Source organism: Neoarius graeffei, chromosome 9, assembly GCF_027579695.1.
Source record: "Neoarius graeffei isolate fNeoGra1 chromosome 9, fNeoGra1.pri, whole genome shotgun sequence".
In the NCBI taxonomy this organism is placed as follows: Eukaryota; Metazoa; Chordata; class Actinopteri; order Siluriformes; family Ariidae; genus Neoarius; species Neoarius graeffei.
The window spans coordinates 34,507,670-34,528,692 of NC_083577.1; the positions used below are offsets into that span (position 1 = coordinate 34,507,670).

Genomic DNA, 21,023 nt, shown 5'->3' on the forward strand with positions numbered 1-21,023 from the left:
AAAAGGAACATAAAAACAAAAATGCATCATGATCAGAGGAACTTTTCATTTTTAGGGGGCAACTGATGCACCCTATTGTATAGTGCACTCATAGTATCCTACAAAGCACTGTGAAAAGTAGTGTACAACTGATTGTCACTAACCAAGCAATATATCCCATCATGCATTGCTGTCGTGCTGAAAGAAAGGAAAAAAAAGTGTGTTGGGGTGAATGGACGGAGAAAGAAACGCATTATAAACAGCCGTTCAAGTACAACTTTTAAAAATAGTAAGAGAATAGAAGAAAAGCTAAAATAGAACAAGACAGATAAAACGCAAGAATAAGTTACAGTGCGGAGCGAGGAATTAATCAAAAGCCTCAAATTTGATTTAATAAAAGGCAGCAGCGAAGAAGAAAGTATTCAGCCTTGATTTAAAAGAACTGAAAGATGCAGGAACTTTTGCATTGATTAACGTGGGAAATGCGCTCAGTATAATATGGATTTATCACAAAAACACACATGTATTTATTATTTTGAAAACCCACCAGCCGGCTGAAATGGCACGTTTTAATTGTGCAACAGCAATGACGTAAATAATGGCGCGGCGGAGTGGTGTCCGAAAGGCTTTTTTTTATTTTTATTTTACCAGTGAGCTCATGATAGTAATTCTAGGGAATTATAGTGAGTAGGGAGGAGTGAACGAGTGAGTGATTTCGGACACAGCCTATGTTCTATCTACAGGGTGTCTGAAAAGTCATGAACCAATAGGACTATGTTGAGCATAGGATATACAGTGGGGCAAAAGTTTTTTTAGTCAGCCACCAATTGTGCAAGTTCTCCCACTTAAAAAGATGAGAGAGGCCTGTAATTTTCATCATAGGTACACTTCAACTATGAGAGACAGAATGGGGGGAAAGAATCCAGGAAATCACATTGTAGGATTTTTAATGAATTAATTGGTAAATTCCTCGGTAAAATAAGTATTTGGCCACCTACAAACAAGCAAGATTTCTGGCTCTCACAGACCTGTAACTTCTTTAAGAGGATCCTCTGTCCTCCACTCGTTACCTGTATTAATGGCACCTGTTTGAACTCGTTATCAGTATAAAAGACACCTGTCCACAACCTCAAACAGACAGTCACACTCCAAACTCCACTATGGCCAAGACCAAAGAGCTGTCAAAGGACACCAGAAACAAAATTGTAGACCTGCACCAGGCTGGGAAGACTGAATCTGCAATAGGTAAGCAGCTTGGTGTGAAGAAATCAACTGTGGGAGCAATTATTAGAAAATGGAAGACATACAAGACCACTGATAATCTCCCTCGATCTGGGGCTCCACGCAAGATCTCACCCCGTGGGGTCAAAATGATCACAAGAACGGTGAGCAAAAATCCCAGAACCACACGGGGGGACCTAGTGAATGACCTGCAGAGAGCTGGGACCAAAGTAACAAAGGCTACCATCAGTAACACACTACGCCGCCAGGGACTCAAATCCTGCAGTGCCAGACGTGTCCCCCGCTTAAGCCAGTACATGTCCAGGCCCGTCTGAAGTTTGCTAGAGAGCATTTGGATGATCCAGAAGAGGATTGGGAGAATGTCATATGGTCAGATGAAACCAAAATAGAACTTTTTGGTAAAAACTCAACTTGTCGTGTTTGGAGGAGAAAGAATGCTGAGTTGCATCCAAAGAACACCGTACCTACTGTGAAGCATGGGGGTGGAAACATCATGCTTTGGGGCTGTTTTTCTGCAAAGGGACCAGGACGACTGATCCGTGTAAAGGAAAGAATGCATGGGTTCATGTATCGTGAGATTTTGAGTGAAAACCTCCTTCCATCAGCAAGAGCATTGAAGATGAAACGTGGCTGGGTCTTTCAGCATGACAATGATCCCAAACACACCACCCGGGCAACGAAGGAGTGGCTTCATAAGAAGCATTTCAAGGTCCTGGAGTGGCCTAGCCAGTCTCCAGATCTCAACCCCATAGAAAATCTTTGGAGGGAGTTGAAAGTCCGTGTTGCCCAGCGACAGCCCCAAAACATCACTGCTCTAGAGGAGATCTGCATGGAGGAATGGGCCAAAATACCAGCAACAGTGTGTGAAAACCTTGTGAAGACTTACAGAAAACGTTTGACCTCTGTCATTGCCAACAAAGGATATATAACAAAGTATTGAGATGAACTTTTGTTATTGACCAAATACTTATTTTCCACCATCTCATCTCATCTCATTATCTCTAGCCGCTTTATCCTTCTACAGGGTCGCAGGCAAGCCGGAGCCTATCCCAGCTGACTATGGGCGAAAGGCGGGGTACACCCTGGACAAGTCGCCAGGTCATCACAGGGCTGACACATAGACACAGACAACCATTCACACTCACATTCACACCTACGGTCAATTTAGTCACCAGTTAACCTAACCTGCATGTCTTTGGACTGTGGGGGAAACCGGAGCACCCGGAGGAAACCCACGCGGACACGGGGAGAACATGCAAACTCCGCACAGAAAGGCCCTCGCCGGCCCCGGGGCTCGAACCCAGGACCTTCTTGCTGTGAGGCGACAGCGCTAACCACTACACCACCGTGCCGCCCTTATTTTCCACCATAATTTGCAAATAAATTCTTTAAAAATCAGACAATGTGATTTTCTGGATTTTTTTTTTTTTTTTTTTCTCATTCTGTCTCTCATAGTTGAAGTGTACCTATGATGAAAATTACAGGCCTCTCTCATCTTTTTAAGTGGGAGAACTTGCACAATTGGTGACTGACTGACTAAATACTTTTTTGCCCCACTGTACTTTGTTGAGCCAAACCATGATGCAGCAGAGAAAATGTGTAGAGCGTAAGCGTGAACATGTAGAGCGTATGTTGTAAGTAAAATACAAAACAGAGTGCATGTCGTTTTACTCTCATTGGGTTGTGACTTTTTTTTTTTTTCCCCACTACGTGCTGCAGGTGTATTTAGAGCGGCTGCTGACGTATGCTGAGATGGACATCTGCCCGTGTAACTGGAAGAGAATCGTCCTGGGTGCCATCTTACTGGCCTCCAAAGTCTGGGATGATCAGGCCGTGTGGAACGTAGACTACTGCCAGATCCTCAAAGACATCACTGTTGAAGACATGTGAGTGTGTGTGTGTGTGGTTGAGGGGGGGCTGAGGGCTTGTACTAAGACACACAGCACACACCTATCAGCCCCCATCATTTTGTGCCATGCAGTACAAATCAAATGTTCCTTATTACTGACTCTAAAATTATTGGCACCCTTTAAAAAAAATGAGCAGAAACATTACATGATTTTAAATTTCCTTTAGCAAAGTACTGTGTGTGTATATAATGTAGAATAGAAACATTTTACTTTGAGGGTGTTCACACGGCACATATGTGCATCGATGCTGCACTGATGTATTTTGTTGCGATATATCTTACAGCGGTGTAAATTTTGTGGAGCGTTCACACGTCACAACCCTGCTTACTAGAGAGAAGCGTGTTAGCACCGGTGCAGCCCCACTTGCGGTCACACGGCAGTTTTTGCGACCGTGCTGTACGATAGTAATAATGCGGAAATGAAATATGCGCATGCGTGAAAATGTACTTCCTTTTCCCGCCTTGTTTGTGATTGATATATCGAAAAACCATGGTTTATACTTCTCCAGACAAACTTTCTACGTTGTGGTCTATCAGGCACCGTAAAAGAGAGAAAGGAAAGGTTGCGCAAGTACAAGAGAGCACGAAAACAACGCATTCTACAATTCATTCGGCAACAAATCGACGACTTCGTGTCGTTCATGGCCATGTGGACGGTTGTCATGGCATCACCAAGCGCCGGGAAAACAACGTGGATGAAGACACGCAGTTCTGTTGTCGTTGATATTCGCCATTTTGGAAGCGCAAAATACCAGGATGCAAATTATGCAATGCCCGTATGTAATCAACTCTCCTCACAGGTAGCGAGTCTACCCCGTAGCGTTCCGACGTCCCGTTTTATATCGGTGCTGCCCCGCAAACTAGCATTTACTCCGGAGTAAATTTCTTAAACCACCTCCCGAGCAGGGTTAGATTTGCACCGGTTTCAAGGAACAGTCCACCGTGCTTCCATAATGAAATATGTTCTTTTCTGAATTGAGACGAGCTGCACTCAGGAGTGACGGTATCAATGCGCTGCCGAAGCGCGCAGAAGGTGTTAGTACGCCTGTCATTATAGTGCGGACTTTCCATAGCATAGAAAATCGCCACGTTTCAATTTGTGTAACTGAACTTGTTTCATATCACTGGTCATATAAACCTATGTAAACAGGAAAAACACGGAAGAGTTTGGTCGCATCTAACTACAGCCCCAAAAAATACCATTGACCATACTGAGCCTAGCTACATTGCTAACAGGAGTGACAGCGCGTCTGACTGACTGGGAGGTCGCGCAAAGCTCGGAGAGGTACGGAGCAGCTCGTCTCAATTCAGAAAAGAACATGTTTCATTATGGAAGTACGGTGGACTGTTCCTTTAAGCAGCTTTCAGGGGCTACACCGGTATAACTTTGTACCGTGTGAACGCTCTACCGGGGCAGCCCCGGTGCTACACCGGAGTAAAAGCTGCCGTGTGAACACCCCTTCAGACACCCAACTTTTGAACATTATTAAAAATTTATTCTCAACAAACATTTCGGCCTTCTTCAGTGTCGTAAAAAACTACATAGTGCTGTGGGCTTGGTCTTCTCATCTCATTATCTGTAGCCGCTTTATCCTGTTCTACAGGGTCGCAGGCAAGCTGGAGCCTATCCCAGCTGACTACGGGCGAAAGGCGGGGTACACCCTGGACAAGTCACCAGGTCATCACAGGGCTGACACATAGACACAGACAACCATTCACACTCACATTCACACCTACGGTCAATTTAGAGTCACCAGTTAACCTAACCTGCATGTCTTTGGACTGTGGGGGAAACCGGAGCACCCGGAGGAAACCCACGCGGACACGGGGAGAACATGCAAACTCCGCACAGAAAGGCCCTCGCCGGCCACGGGGCTCGAACCCAGGACCTTCTTGCTGTGAGGCGACAGCGCTAACCACTACACCACCGTGCCGCCCGGGCTTGGTCTTATATATGCAAAATTGTGAATTCTATACACTTCAAAATAAAAGACAAAGACAAAAATAAACTAATTACAAAATGTAATAATTAAATATTATTAAAAAGAATGCGATTTTTAGATTTGTATTCTTTTCGCTTGTTTAACCCATAAGGGGCTAAAGTAAACAATTATGATATCCAGTACGCGTCCCTATTTAGAAGCACGTTGTCTAAACTATCTTGAGCAGCGTTGACTATTGTTTCTATACAAATGAATTCAAAATCGTTCAAGTTATGGGGAGACTGATTAAAATGTTTGGCTACTTCGCATGTTTTTTTTGTTGTTTTTCATACTAGTTTATGGTTACGAAAACGTACTTTAAACTCTGTAGTATAAGAGCCAACATATTGGAGATTACATTTACGGCAAGTTGCTAAATATATTGTATTGCGGGAAGTACAAGAAAGACATTGACGAATTTTGTATTTCCTTCCGGTTACGGAGCTGACAAAGAAATTTGACTCAGCGAAAAAGTTATTACATAAATCGCATTTTTTTGTTGTTGTTCCACCTAAAGCAACCTTGTTCACGCCCTTGATTATTGACTTCCGTGTCACCACGCTTGAGTTTAGAAGGCGCCAGAATAATGTATATAATTTTTTTTTTTTTCCCCTCTCCTTACAGTACTTGCTGACAAATGGACCGTGTCCTGTTTTTATAAATATGAGCTATACTTGGTATTTGCTTGCACACTTTGTTCTCCGTTTTGTGCGTGTGTGCACACGCGTGTGCGCAAGGCCATGTGCCCGTTCTCGTCTCCACCAAAGCCCTGTGCTCCATCGGCTCTATTTTCATCCTGTCTATTGAAGTTGGCTTTGTGAGTCTCTGTGCCGGTCGGACTCGAGTGCTCTCAACAGCCCTACATAATGGCCCAGGCTCTCGCCCACTCCATTTGTTGCCCCTGGCGACCAGTAGCGCCCTCGCCCTCGCTTTCTCCCCATACTGCCCCGTGTATCTTTTTCCCTGAAGCATCCGGGCTGCTGTCTCCACGGCGACAAGCTCACGGCGCTGTCTCTCAGAAGTGCAGAGATGACAAGAGAAGAGAGCGCATATGAGGAGGAGGAGGAGGAGGAATGCTGCTAAATTTGCTGTAGGGTTTGTAAAGGACAGCGACGTGAGTGTGAAGGATTTGGTGTCCAGCTCACTCTAAACGTCCCGCAATGGCAACTGGACAGAATCTCACGTAGCACAGTGTCTCAAGTCCTGACTGAAGTCTTTAAGAGCCACCATCCCTCAGAGAAGTGTTTTCCTGCTAATGCTTGGTGCACAAAGACGCGTTTAGCTGATGAGTTTAAATCAGGTGTGGTAAATGAAGTGCAATATTAAATTCCATATTGGATTGGCTCTGACACGGGTGTATTCGGAGATTTTGCATGTGTAATCATGACCGGATGAGATGACTGATGTGGAATAGTTACCAGTTAAAGGAATAATTTGGTGAAAAACCAAATTTGGACAGCATGACGTGATGGGCATTTAGCAGACGCTCTTATCCAGAACGATATACAGGGATGAAAGTCTTCCGGAAATCCGGATATTTGACAAAACTCTTGGAAATCTCCGGTTTTCCGAATGGAGCAATTTATTTTTAGGATTTTTTGCGTTCCTAGACGTGGCGTAAAACTTCGCATCATCCTTGCATGGGCGCGGTCCTTAAATAGCCCAAACGTAGTTCATTGATTAAAGACAGGTGTTCTTTGTTAACGGCACGCGTGCTGGAGCTCGTTAGGCGCGTGCGCCTTCAGGTGCACGTGCTAAGGCGCGCAGGACTGACACCGTTCTGTGCAAGCACAACACAATCGCACTAGAAAGCCTGTTCAAGCTGCCAGTGTAGCTGCAGTCTTTTTAGTTGCGAATTACGAGTATTTTCTCTTGTGTTAATAATTCGCCATGTCAAAACAAGTAAAACTTTCCTCCTCCTTTTGACGTCAAAAGAGGTAAGCAATTTATTATATATATATATATATATATATATATATATATATATATATATATATATTTTTTTTTTTTTTTTCCATCAAAGTTGCATTTTGTGATTTGAAGCTAAGTTTTAGTGCCATTTCTAGAACACAACATCAAGAAAACGTGGAAGAAACCACAATAATGGAAGAGTCGGTTTCTAAGCTGCCTAAAACTAGCAATGATTATTTTTTGTTACATAATGCACTCAGGCTGCCAGTCAGTGTGAGAGAGAGACACACACACCCTGAAAAATCCTAGCCACGCCCCTGATTTACATGAGAAATGTGGTATTCACTGGTGTTTAAATTTACAGACAATGCGAACTAATGTAAACAATTGGCTTCAACTCACATAAATATGAATTGGAAATTTTTAGTTCACTTATGCGTTTGCAGAAGCTAAACTCTACTAAAAGATTGATAAACGAGGCTCAGTGTCCCCAACATTGAAACCTGAAAGCTTTAGAAACTCTAACAGACCTTTACTTTTTAACAGTGCTGTTTGGGATTTTGCTGAGTTTACCTTCAACTGTCGTTTTTTTTTTTTTTTTCAAAGTAATGAACTGTGTAGCAGGAAAATCACCGCGTTTTCTAAATGCACTCCTGAAAATTACTCATTAACTCGGGGAATTAAATTTGATATTTTTGACATGTTAATCATTAATGTACATGAAAGAAAAAGGCTAAAAAGTTATAACTTGTTTTAGTGAAAATAAGTACTAAAATGCACTAGAATGCAGGCTTTTGCGTGTTATGTTATTAAAATACTTTCAGGGGTCGTTGCCCCCCCCATATCTTATTTTGACTTTCAAAAGTTCAGGTTTTTTTTTTTTCCTTTGCTCCACTTTCATCTCTAGATATACAACATACCCAGAGCAGCCTGGGGAGCAGTTGGGGGTTCGGTGCCTAGATCAAGGGCACTTCAGCCATCCCTGCTGGTCAAGGGAATCGAACCGGTGACCTTTTGGTCCCAAAGCTGCTTCTCTAACCGTTAGTCCATGACTTCTCGTCGTAATGACACCGCATCAGTTTGTCTAACGATGACTAACGAAGCAGACTTGCTGATGTGGTTTAGGACACGGCGTGACATTATAGAAACGAACCCAACTTCACCATGTAGCTGACCGCTGTATCACTTTGAAGGGAGGCATTTTTGTGGAATTAGTTATTTCGGTGCCATTCTGCCCTCTAGACACGACCTTATAAAGCGTGACAGTGGAATTGAGCAAAATTGTTTCTGAAAGGGAAGAATACTTGGCCTTGCATTGTCGTATGAAATAAGTAGATGGGGGGGGGAGGAAAAGTCTTGCACAGACCTACTTGTTATTTATGGGCCCGTTTACACGAGGACGCTGTTGGGTAAAAACGACTAAATATTTTATCGGAAGTGCCTTTCGTCTACACGGGGACGGCGTTTCCGAGGCTGAAAAACGGAAAAAATTGAAAACGCCTTCCAGAGTGGATAAGTTAAAAACAGCCCCCGTTGCATATCCGTCTAAACTACCCAATACACAAAACTCTGCTCGGATCTGCTCACGTCGGGTACGCGTTTACGTCATACATATGTCATATACTGTACATGCCAGCCCGGGAAGTAAGAAAGTAAGTAAAAAAGTAAGAGCATGTCTGATTACATCGATCCAACGGACCTTCAAGCTGCTCTGGCAGCTTTAATAAACGTCCAGGAGTCCTTCGAACATCGATACCGAATCTGCACATATACCGTTAATGAACAGAGGCGGGTATAGCATGCTCTTACTTTTTTACTTACTTTCTTACTTACCATAGCCAGAGTAGTCAAAGTTTTCGCGGCGCAGATGTGCAGATCAGACAAGACGGAAGACGTTGTGCATGCGTGCAGACATAGCGGAGGTCTTTCACAGCACCACCTAGCCGCCTGGCATGCACATCCAATTGAATTCCACACATTTATGCGTCACCGTATAGACGCAGATTTCCTCCTTGAAAACGGTCGTGTAGACGCGGAAAAAAGTGAGAACGAAACCGGACTTTTGCGTTTTTGTTTCAGACCGTCCCCGTGTAAAGTGGGCCTGTGTAAAGATTCAAACATGTTTTGGTTGATCGTGTTGTGAAAATTAGAGATTTTTTTTTTCCTCCCCCTCTCATCCTTTCTTCAACCGTTTAATCAGGAACGAGATGGAGCGGCACTTCCTGGAGCTTCTGCAGTTCAACATCAACGTTCCGGCTAGCGTCTACGCCAAGTACTACTTTGATCTGCGCTCGCTGGCCGACGACAACAACCTGAGTTTCCCTCTGGAGCCTCTGAGCAACGAGCGCGCTCAGAAACTCGAGGTAAGGAGCAGTCAGTCAGTCAGTCAGTTCAAGCCACCTGTTACACTCTCAATTTGACGATGCAGCAACTAGAACGAAGTGTTTCCGGCGCAGGCGATCTCCAGACTGTGTGAGGATAAGTACAGAGATCTGAGCAGAGCCGCCATGAGGAGATCCTTCAGCGCTGACAACCTGGTGGGCATCCGCAGATCCAACGCCGTGCTCTCCTAGGCCACATCGGCTCCGGTTCCCTCAACAAGGATCGTGACCCACTTCAAACTGTCTTCTTCCTGTCCTCCAGTTGAGATCTCTCTCATCGGTGCAACAACCAATGACCTGTCTACATAGAAACAAAAACTGACTCAAGAGTTTTGTTTGTTTGTTTGGGTTTTTTTTTTTTTTTTTTGCTTTTTGCTTACTATGTAGGCCACTAGCTGTGAAATTTGTCAGTTTTTAATTGAAATCAATTGCAGATGGAGTATTTTAAATAAACACTAATCATGTAAAACTGTTCCTGTTTGGTGTGCAGGATAACGAAGCTGCTCAATCAAATATTACTGTGTATATTGCAATATAGCAAACATGACAAGACTGATGTTTTACATAATTAAAGGGCTTTGTCATTATTATTATTATTATTATTATATAAAGTTGGGGGGGTTATATATAGGAATCACCCTGTCCATCAGTCTGTCTATGTGTCTTGTAAGCGCAACTCGTCCTAAACGGTTTGATGGATTTTGATGAAACTTTAGACGGTTGCAGTATCGAGATGTGCATGAAGGAAAATAATCCCGGGTCGATGTTTCAAAAAGGAGATGATTCAACTTATTCCTGTACATATAGCAATATATGATGACAGCGGGGGGTATTCTATAGTGAGTTTACTCAGGTCTAGGTTTTTTATAAGTACACTACCGTTCAAAAGTTTGGGGTCACTTTGAAATGTCCTTATTTTTGAAAGAAAAGCACTGTTCTTTTCATTGAAGATCACTTTAAACTAATCAGAAATCCACTCTATACATTGCTAATGTGGTAAATGACTATTCTAGCTGCAAATGTGTGGTTTTTGGTGCAATATCTCCATAGGTGTATAGAGGCCCATTTCCAGCAACTCTCACTCCAGTGTTCTAATGGTACAATGTGTTTGCTCATTGCCTCAGAAGGCTAATGGATGATTAGAAAACCCTTGTACAATCATGTTAGCACAGCTGAAAACAGTTGAGCTCTTTAGAGAAGCTATAAAACTGACCTTCCTTTGAGCAGATTGAGTTTGTGGGGTCGATTAAATGCTCAAAATGGCTAGCCTAGTAAACTAGACCCACCCGCCTAGCGGCCAAAAATATTTTTGCCTACGAGTGGGTCTAGCCTCGCACCATATCAACAAAACACCCCGGGCATCAAATCGTGCCCGCCAATCCCAACGCAAGGTTTTTGTTTGGATTCTTTGGGCGGGCTTTTGCAGGAGTGACGACAAGGCTGTGCGACGCTGGAGAAAGCACAACAGGAAAGATGGCTACCACTAGTGAACAGCGCGCGTTTGACTCCACTTTGGAATCAGTTTTAGAAGAATTAGACTTGGAGTTTTCGTTGAAACATGAGCAGGAAGAGGCTCTCCGCTCATTCCTTTTCAAGAAGGACGTTTTCGCTGTTTTGCCGACCGGCTATGGCAAAAGTCTGATCTACCAGCTGGCTCCGCTCGTAGCCAAAAGGATGGGGCTAGTTTGTGCAGTACGAAGAATTAATAAACAGCTTTGAAACATTACTTTTTGATTGTTTCTTATTTTCCCGTTATTTTAAATTTAAGGGAAATTATTTCACCAAACACCACTAAATAAAAACTCTCAAAAACAGTTTAAGCAAACCCTTGAAAAACACTTGGGGGGAAAAAAAGTGTATGTTAAGTATGTGGTACAGACTCCAAACTTGTGGTCATTATCTCCAAACTTCTTAATATCTAGAACCTGTTTATTAATTAATACGCATTTTGAAAAATTATTTATTTCAAGGCCTCCCCCACTGCTTTCTGTCGCTCTGACTACGTCACAGTCACTGTTGCGCTGATTGGTCAGAGCGTTGGCCTATATGCACAGAGACCGTTTGAAAGACAGCGGGTTGTTCCTCCCACACCCTTCGGAAATGTCTACGGATCGAGACCAGACTAAATATTCACATTTAGTCTGGCTTGCCAGGCTACAAAATGGCCAGAAAAATGTCTTGACTATATTTTCTATTCATTTTACAACCTATGGTGGTGAATAAAAGTGTGACTTTTCATGGAAAACACAAAATTGTCTGGGTGACCCCAAACTTTTGAACGGTAGTGTAAGTTCTTGTATCTGACTGAGTACCTGTCGTTTTATAAACCCTTTCGACAGCATATCCCTGCAGCTGTCGAGCTCTTTGGCAGCAGAGTATCACATCCAGAAAACTGCTTTATGTATCTTTTATGTGTGTAGAATCCTCTGAAAGAGCCAAAGGTCAGAAAATGCACGAAACCTTTTTGAGTATCTTTGCAGGGATGAATATTTCCCATAACTATTGAACATCATGTGGCTTTTGGACTGCAATCAAGTGCCGGAAGCAGCTCAAAGCTCTTGTCCATATAAGTTACTGTACGACACGGAAATATTAAAGGTATTAAAACAGGAAGCCGAAGACGACCATCCAGAAACTACTGTTCACAGATTTCTCCAGTTTTATTCTCTACATGGAAGAGAAACACAACACTCCAGTTTTCATAAATATCTAAATCTTCTTTAAAATCTCAGCAACGAATTGACATTTTGTTTAAGAAAAAGTATTTACACACAAGGCCGCAGTGCAGGCTGTTAAAAAGAAATGCCCTTTACATGATTTACACACAGAGGGCAAAACAAATATGTACACTCGCGTAGAAACATGAAACGATGGTGGTGTCGGATCAGACTCGTATTAACAGTATAGTCAGGATGATACTGAGCAGCAGAATGAGAAGAAGAAGAAAAAAAACTGTTAAGAGCATTGTGAACATTTAGCACTTTTGAGTGCTTTATAAAGACAAACGTTTACTTCGATCTACAACCGCTCCGTATGACAGACATCTCACACACACACGTCCTGAAGAACCTGAGCTCAGACCAAAAAGCCTGAAATCCCAAATTACTGAGACATATCTGTTGGAAGTATGTAAACTGGTAATCTGATTTACAGGCTTAAAGTGCCATTCCACCATTGGATGTATTCTTTGGCATAAAATACAATATATTTTATGACAACATGACTAGACAGAGAAATCTTTTAGCTTCAAAATGATATATCAAACATCATTTTTTGACAACGACAAGTATATTAATTTCGCGACCAAAGTCACCTACCCTTTTAATTTCCGCGCATGATGTCATCGGCAGGTTCCCCTTCTTGTGTACCACGTGTCGGTCTATTTTTAGACCAGGAAACCCCCAAAGTGAGAGAGTCATTTCTCCTCGCATATGGGGGCCAAAAAAATTGCAAAAAATTTTGAGTTAATCTTTCAGTTAGCTAGATTTATTGGTATTAGCTAGATTTATTGGTATTATTTTTATCGCGTTCTATCCGCCATTGCTGATAATATGTGCCACATCACGTGGTACACAAGAAGGGGAACCTGCCGATGACATCACGCGCGGAAATTAAAAGGGTAGGTGACTTTGGTCGCAAAATTAATATACTTGTCGTTGTCAAAAAATTATGTTTGATATATCATTTTGAAGCTAAAAGACTTCTCTGTCTAGTCATGTTGTCATAAAATATATTGTATTTTATGCCAAAGAATACATCCAATGGTGGAATGGCACTTTAAATCCATCAGGGATGAAGTGTGGGGTCCAGTTTAACCCAATAACAGAAATGACCACCAGGTGGGTGTCAAGCTTAGTGATGTCAAGTCCATCATGATTTCCAGGCAGTTTTCTATCCAACTTCTAGTTCATTTCTAGGATTTATAGTTTTGGTGTTTGGTTTCTTTTTTGTCTCGTTGCAAATTTTCTGCGACAAAAATTCTACAGACTGTTCCCTGTTTATTTTCAGCGTATACCAAATTCATCTTGCCGAGCAAACCAAAAGCAAACCGTGCACGTAAAACCAAAGCACATGCTATAAAACCAGTCAACGTATAATTCCAGCGTGCGTGTGCTCAGGATGCCTGGAGATCCTGTATTCAATGACATTTCCCCATCATTTCTCAATTCCTCTTCACAATTCTATTCTATTACAGGAGTTTTTTGTGTATTTCCAAACAAACTCTCCACCACAGCACTTATCGTTTCCCAGCTAAACACGCTTGATGACTGGTTGTGGAATTTAAAATTAAACAAGGTCTCAATATCGTCAAAATGTTCCACCTCTGGTTTCCATTATAAAAGCACAAACACACACAGCTGGAGCTGCGAAATGCAAAAGGAGCAAATATTTACATACACAAATAAATAACATGCCCACAAGAATCGTTAAGTAGAACAGAGTGTCTTGGAGCTCCTGTGATATATATATTTTTTTCCCAGCATTACTTGAGCCAGGAGTTCGTTCTCCAGTTAATTCCTTCGTTCAAAAGTCTAAATCCCATTTGATCGTTATTTTATCTGCATACGTAGAACTGAAGCGCTGAGCTACTTGGCAGTTTGTGAAGATCCTTATGTTAAATCCAGGTGGATCCGTTTGCTCGGTAGCTGTTCGCTGCTCAGACATGCGACGGCGGAGCTGATTTGTGGTAGGATCCGGGCGGTGCTGATCCGGCTCGAGCAGTTAATGCCGTGCTAGCTTCACTGTACATAGAGGAAGCCGAGGCGTGCGGCTTTCTGGCCCTGCATGGGAAGCAGCGCGCTGCAAACCTGCGCCATGACTCCACTGTCTTTCCTGACCAGATCCACACGCCGGAGGTGATGCCCACCACCAAGCACATGAAGTACTTGAGCATGAAGACTGCATATTCGGGCCCCAGACCAAGCTGCTGGCGTTCGGAGGGACAGGTACAGGCGAGAACCTGCTCCCAGCCAGGCCGGTAGTGCTGCTCGTAGACTAAGCATGCCACTACGATGGTGGCTGGCACAGTGTAGAGCACGGTGAACAGGCCGATGCGAATCATCAGCTTCTCCAACTTGTCCGTCTTGGTGCCACCCTGCTTGATGACGCTGCGGATGCGAAAGAGCGACACGAAACCAGCCAGCAGGAAGAGTGACCCGGAGAAGAGGTAGACTACTAGAGGTGCGAGCACAAAGCCACGCAAGCTCTCCAGACTCTGGTTGCCTACGTAGCAGATTCCAGCAACAGGGTCTCCATCGACTGAGCTGAGAGCCAGAACGGCAATAGACTTGACGCTGGGCACCAGCCAGGCTGCCAGATGAAAGTACTGCGAGTAGCCAGCAATGGCTTCATTTCCCCACTTCATTCCTGCGGCCAAGAACCAGGTGAACGACAGCACCACCCACCAGATGGAGCTAGCCATGCTGAAGAAGTAGACGAGCAGGAAGACCAGCGTGCACAGGGCCGGGCCTGTGGTGTCATACAAGATGTGCTGCTGGTCACCAGAGCCACCGCACGCCACCCGTTCATGTCCCGCCAGCAAGCGCACAATGTAGCCCAGTGACACAAAAAGGTAGCAAGCGGACAGGAAAATGATGGGCCGCTCAGGGTACTTAAAGCGCTCCATGTCGATAAGGAATGTGGCCACGGTGGTGAGGGTAGAAATGAAGCACAGTACAGACCACAAACCGATCCAGAAGGTTGTAAAAGCACGTTCATCCTGGGAAAAATAGGGCTGGTGGCAAGGAAGAGCACAGTTGGGCAGTGAACCTGTGTGCACGTGGTTGTACAACGGATGAGCCTCTTTCTTGATCGGGACCAAAGGTTCGCGACAGCGGCACTCCCGGTCACACTTCTGAGACATGCCAGATTTTACCGTGGCTCGGTGCCTGTTTGGGCCCTTGGGCGTAGGTTTGGGGAACGAGGGTGACAGAGTGGTAGTCTCACTGCTGTTCTGATCCATGCACAGCCGGTCCGGGTCACCCAGCATGGGGAGCTGCTCACAGCTCATACGCTCAGGCCACTCGAACCCGTACTGGATCATGAGAGGCGAGCAGCCCTTCTTGGCCCGCTCGCAGACAGAACGGCATGGCGGCAAAGGCTTTTTGTAGTCGGGGAGGCAGATCGGCGTGTACATGCTGCAAAGGAAAAACAGCAAATCCGGAGAGCAACGTATCCGAACCAGAGGCCAAAACTGATGCACTTCTAATCCCACTTCTTCCTGCGTGTCATGGTTGAACTGGTTGGGCATGTAGGTGAGATTGTAGCCAATGCCTTTGCACATGGGCACCGTGATGGGCTCACACACGATGTCCTTGGAGGCGGCGAGTGCCAGATGTGGCAGCTGTGAGACAAGCAAAGCAAGCAGCTGAAACACCACAGCAGAGGCAGGAGGCTTCTCCATGGTCTTCTGGACTTCAGTCGCAAATATTAAAGGAGACTTTTTTTTTAATGTCTTTTGGAATTTACTCTCTGAATGTTTTCTCAGCTCAGGACCCTGTTCCTAATTTATTGCTACCCTGAAGGAAAGAAGGAATCCCTGAAGGAAACAGTAATTGCTCCAGCAGCATGTCCCCAGTCCACAGCGCCGTAAATCACAGCTCACTCTCATCCCAGGGCCGCAGTGCACTCGGGTCCAACACACACACACACACACACACACACACACTGATCCTGCAGGAAACAACAGGAACACAGCATTTCAGCAGGAAAACACAAAGCTTTCACAATGTTACACTGAGTTGTTTAAAAATAATTTGATAATAATAATTTTTAAAGTGTGTGTGTGTGTGTGTGTGTGTGTGTGTTGTGAACGCACCGGCTGAGCAGCGCACCCACACACACTCCCTCCCTCCTCACAGTCAATCATTCACCGCGCGCTGTAAAAAGTTAAAAGTTCATTCTGCCTTTAACTGCTGTGAGTGAGTGAGTTTGGAACCCATTCCCTTCTGGCTCTCCTCCAGGTTCCTCATGACAGCTGAAATAATCCACTGTGCACAAACACCTGGGGGCAGAGTCCACAGCGCTCTCACTCCTCACACAGCAACAGGTCTCTCCCTCTCTCTCCCTCTCTCTGTCTCCACTGGGACTGAAGCGCACCTCCTCCCGGCCCGCACTCTGCCTCTCACTCCGCTGCTCCGCCGCGCGCGCCTCTGCGGGCTGCTGAGTCTGGGCTCACACTCTACTGGACTAGAACACGCCCATCACAAACACACCACGCCCACCACACTCACGGACCACGCCCTTTGGTTAGAAGCCGTCTGTCTGCTGAGAGGTTAGCGGGTCTTTCTAGGCCCCGCCTTCTCACTCATACGCAGCCAATCAGAAGCAGGGATCGGAAATGGGGGGGGGGGGGGGGGTTTGGTGCAACAGGTGCCGTTGTGTTGTGGTGTTACATCCGCTCAGGCAAAGCACAGCTTAATAATAATAATAATAATAATAATCCCAGCAACAACAACAGCAACAAAAATAAGGATACTAAAAATAATAATAATAATAATAATAATAATCCTTATTTTTGTTGTTGTTGTTGGGATTATACTACTATTACTAGTAGTAGTAGTAGCAATAAAATAATAATAATAATAATAATAATAATAAAGATACTACTACTAATAATAATAATAATAATAATCCTTTTGTTGTTGTTGTTGTTGTTGGGATTATACTCCTATTACTAGTAGTAGTAGCAATAAAATAATAATAATAATAATAATAATAATAATAATAATAATAAAGATACTACTACTAATAATAATAAATCATTTTTGTTGTTGTTGTTGTTGTTGTTGGGATTATACTACTACTAGTAGTAGCAATAAAATAATAATAATAATAATAAAAATAAAGATACTACTACTAATAATAATAATAATCCTTATTTTTGTTGTTGTTGTTGTTGTTGTTGTTGGGATTATACTACTACTAGTAGTAGTAGTAGTAGCAATAAAATAATAATTAATAATAATAATAATAAAGATACTACTACTACTAATAATAATCCTTTTGTTGTTGTTGTTGTTGTTGGGATTATACTACTACTACTAGTAGCAATAAAATAAAAAAAATAATAATAATAAAGCTACTACTAATAATAATAATCGTTATTTTTGTTGTTGTTGTTGTTGGGATTATACTACTACTACTAGTAGTAGCAATAAAATAATAATAATAATAATAATAATAATAATAATAAAGCTACTACTACTACGACTACAAAGTATTATTATGATTATTATTATTAGTAGTAGTAGTATTAGTAGTAGTAGAAGTAATAATAATCAAATAATAACAACAACAATAAGGATACTACTATTACGACAAATAATAATAATAATTATTATTATTATTAGGAGTAGTAGTAGTAGTAGTAGTAGTAGCAATAATAAAAAATAATAACAACAACAACAACAATAAGAATACTACTATTACTACAAATAATAATAATAATAATAATAATAATTATTATTATTATTATGGGTGGCACGGTGGTGTAGTGGTTAGCACTGTCACCTCACAGCAAGAAGGTCCGGGTTTGAGCCCAGTGGCTTTCGCCCGTAGTCAGCTGGGATAGGCTCCAGCTTGCCTGCGACCCTGTAGAACAGGATAAAGCGGCTACAGATAATGGATGGATTATTAGTAGTAGTATCTTTATTTTTGTTGTTGCTTTTGTTGTTGGGATTATACTAATAATAATAATAATAATAATAAATTAAGGCCAACAGACCAGATATAGTAGTGAAGGACAAGAAGGAAAGAGTTTGTCTGCTCATTGATATGTCTGTCCCCACCGAAAGAAACACTTCTCTAAAACCTACAGAAAAAACTCTCCAAATACAAAGATCTAGAAATAGAAATTGAGAGAATGTGGGGTATGAAGACCACAACCATACCAGTGGTAATAGGTGCTCTCGGTCTGGTCAAGGAAGGGACTGAAAAATACACCAACAAAATCCCTGGAAACATCAAGATACAAGAAATTCAGAGGATCGTCCTCCTCGTCCTCCACTGTTCATATATTAATGAGGACCTTATCTATCACGTAGATCCATCACACCCTCATGGTAGCCCAAAGTCCAAGAGATGGACTCGGATCTGTGCACAAACAGAACAGGACATTAAGGAAATAAATAAATGATTCATTACCATATATCTGAAATTTGTTACTTACAGAAAAATAATCACGTGAAAGAATGCTTTCATAATCTCATTATCTCTAGCCGCTTTATCCTGTTCTACAGGGTCGCAGGCAAGCTGGAGCCTATCCCAGCTGACTACAGGCGAAAGGTGGGGTACACCCTGGACAAGTCGCCAGGTCATCACAGGGCTGACACATAGACACAGACAACCATTCACACTCACACTCACACCTACGCTCAATTTAGAGTCACCAGTTAACCTAACCTGCATGTCTTTGGACTGTGGGGGAAACCGGAGCACCCAGAGGAAACCCACGCGGACACGGGGAGAACATGCAAACTCCACACAGAAAGGCCCTCACCGGCCACGGGGTTCGAACCCGGACCTTCTTGCTGTGAGGCGACAGCGCTAACCACTACACCACCGTGCCGCCCTTGCTTTAATGATATGACTAAATAATATTAATTAGCTTCACATTCATGTATTCACATATTTGTATGTGTTCAGATATTCCTTATTTATGACAATCTTTTACATGTGAAATTTCAAAAAACACTATTGTTGGGCATTAATTACACAAATAGAATAAATCAAGGATTTGATCGTGATGAAAATATGGATGATGAAAAAACTTCGAATGTAAATAAAACGTATTTGCATGTATAGTTAATCATAAACCCAAGAAGGACCACAGTACATTTTAAACACACAAATACATCATGTCTTATTTACTGCATGGATCTTAAATCACTAAAATCAGAAGATCCATCTCAGCTGCAGTTGTTATTTCTGGATAAAGGAGTTTTGAAGGCAAAGCTTGTGTATACACGAGTGTGTGGGTTTGTGGATGCAGGTCATGATGTGTGCTAAAAGACTGAAGAGGGCTTCTGCTGCTTGCAGCGTGTCACGCTGTTCTTCTGTGTTTACCTTCAAGGTCTGTTTAAGATGAACGTGTGAAAACAGTAAATGACGTCTAATGTAAGCTTAATTACACACACCTTGGAGAAAAAGAGAGAGGGAGGAGCAGACTTCTATACTGTTACCCTGGAGATAGCGTCACCCTGGTGACCGACTCGTGTCCACTTTGATGCTCTGTTGGTCAAAGCCCTGAAGTTCAGAGGTCGCTTATATGCACAAACATAAGAGAGAGAAGGAACTGTTTTCAATTACTTCCACTGATACATACTGCATTCAACACCTTTTTATCAGATGGTGCGAACATTGCACTTGCAAACAACTGGGAATATCTCTCTCTCTCTCTCTCTCTCTCTCTCTCTCTCTCTCTCAGAGTTGATGGACATGCAGATTTGTACACCAAATGCCCCTTTGCATGTCCTCCTTATACAATATACTGTATATAAGTTATGTATTTCTTGTTGGTTGGTTGATAATGAGCAAATCTAAACACCTGTGACTGAGTGTATTCATTTGTCTTTAATAATATGGAGCATGTTTAGGTAGGTGCTAAATAACAGAGAGAGAGAGAGAGAGAGAGAGAGAGAGAGAGGAGCAAGCAAGAGAAAGACAGAGAGAGGGAGAGAGGAGCAAGAGAAAAAGAGAGGAGCAAACAAGAGAAAGAGAGAGGGGGAGAGAGAGGAGCAAGCAATAGAAAGCAAGAGACAAAGTAGCAAGCAAAAGAAAGAGAGAGGAGCAAGAGAGAGAAAGAGAGGATCGAGCAAGAGAAAGATAGAGAGAGGGAGAGAGAGTAAGAGAGAGGAGCAAGAGAGGGAGAGAGAGAGGAGCGAGAGAGACAGAGGGAGAGAGAGAGGATCGAGAGAGAGATACAGAGAGGAGCAAGAGAGAGAGGAGTGAGCGAGAGAAAGAGAGAGAGAGAAGAGTGAGGGAAAGAGAGTGAGAAAGAGAGAGAGGGAGAGGAGAGAGAGAGAGGAGCAAGCAATAGAAAGCAAGAGAGAAAGTAGCAAGCAAAACAAAGAGAGAGGAGCGAAAGAGAAAGAGAGAGGAAGAGAGAGAGAAGCAAGAGAGAGAAAGAGAGGGAGAGGAGCGAGAGAAAAAGAGAGGATCGAGTAAGAGAAAGATAGAGAGAGGGAGAGAGAGAGGAGCGAGAGAAAAAGAGAGAAAGAGAGAGGAGCAAGCAATAGAAAGTGAGAGAGAAAGTAGCAAGCAAAAGAAAGAGAGCGTGAGGAGCAAAAGAGAAAGAGAGAGGGAGAGAGAGAGGAGCAAGAGAGAGAAAGAGAGAGAGAGGAGCGAGAGAAAAAGAGAGGATCGAGCAAGAGAAAGATAGAGAGAGGGAGAGAGAGTAAGAGAGAGGAGAGAGTAAGAGAGAGGAGCAAGAGAGAGAGAGGGAGAGAGAGAGGAGCAAGGGAGAGAGAGACAGGGAGAGAGAGAGGAGTGAGAGAGAGAGGAGCAAGAGAGAGAGGAGCGAGAGAAAGTGAGAAAGAGAGAGAGAGGAGAGAGGAGAGAGAGAAAGAGAGAGGAGCAAGCAATAGAAAGCAAGAGAGAAAATAGCAAGCAAAAGAAAGA

At 43.1% G+C, this 21,023-nt stretch overlaps 3 protein-coding genes across 7 annotated transcripts in view; 1 reads left to right on the top strand and 2 right to left on the bottom strand.

Annotated features, from left to right (window-relative positions):
- The window catches only part of ccnyl1 (cyclin Y-like 1), a 49,799-nt gene extending 39,926 nt beyond the window's left edge, over positions 1–9,873 (top strand). Inside the window, exons 8-10 of the mRNA XM_060929330.1 lie at positions 2,941–3,107; positions 9,224–9,386; positions 9,480–9,873. Coding sequence (XP_060785313.1) covers positions 2,941–3,107; positions 9,224–9,386; positions 9,480–9,596 — 447 coding nt within the window. The 3' untranslated portion in view covers positions 9,597–9,873. The remainder of the gene's footprint in view (positions 1–2,940; positions 3,108–9,223; positions 9,387–9,479) is intronic.
- Positions 9,874–13,117: 3,244 nt separating this feature from the next.
- Positions 13,118–15,906, bottom strand: fzd5 (frizzled class receptor 5). Its single transcript, XM_060929346.1, has one exon. It carries the CDS (start codon positions 15,805–15,807, stop codon positions 14,062–14,064), a length of 1,746 nt encoding a protein of 581 aa, XP_060785329.1. The 5' UTR covers positions 15,808–15,906; the 3' UTR covers positions 13,118–14,061.
- The window catches only part of plekhm3 (pleckstrin homology domain containing, family M, member 3), a 127,241-nt gene continuing 122,060 nt past the window's right edge, over positions 15,843–21,023 (bottom strand). For all 5 annotated transcript variants that reach the window (XM_060929337.1, XM_060929340.1, XM_060929338.1 and 2 more), the window contains exon 9: positions 15,843–16,076. In XM_060929337.1, the coding sequence (XP_060785320.1) occupies positions 15,907–16,076 (170 nt within the window). In that variant the 3' untranslated portion in view covers positions 15,843–15,906. The remainder of the gene's footprint in view (positions 16,077–21,023) is intronic.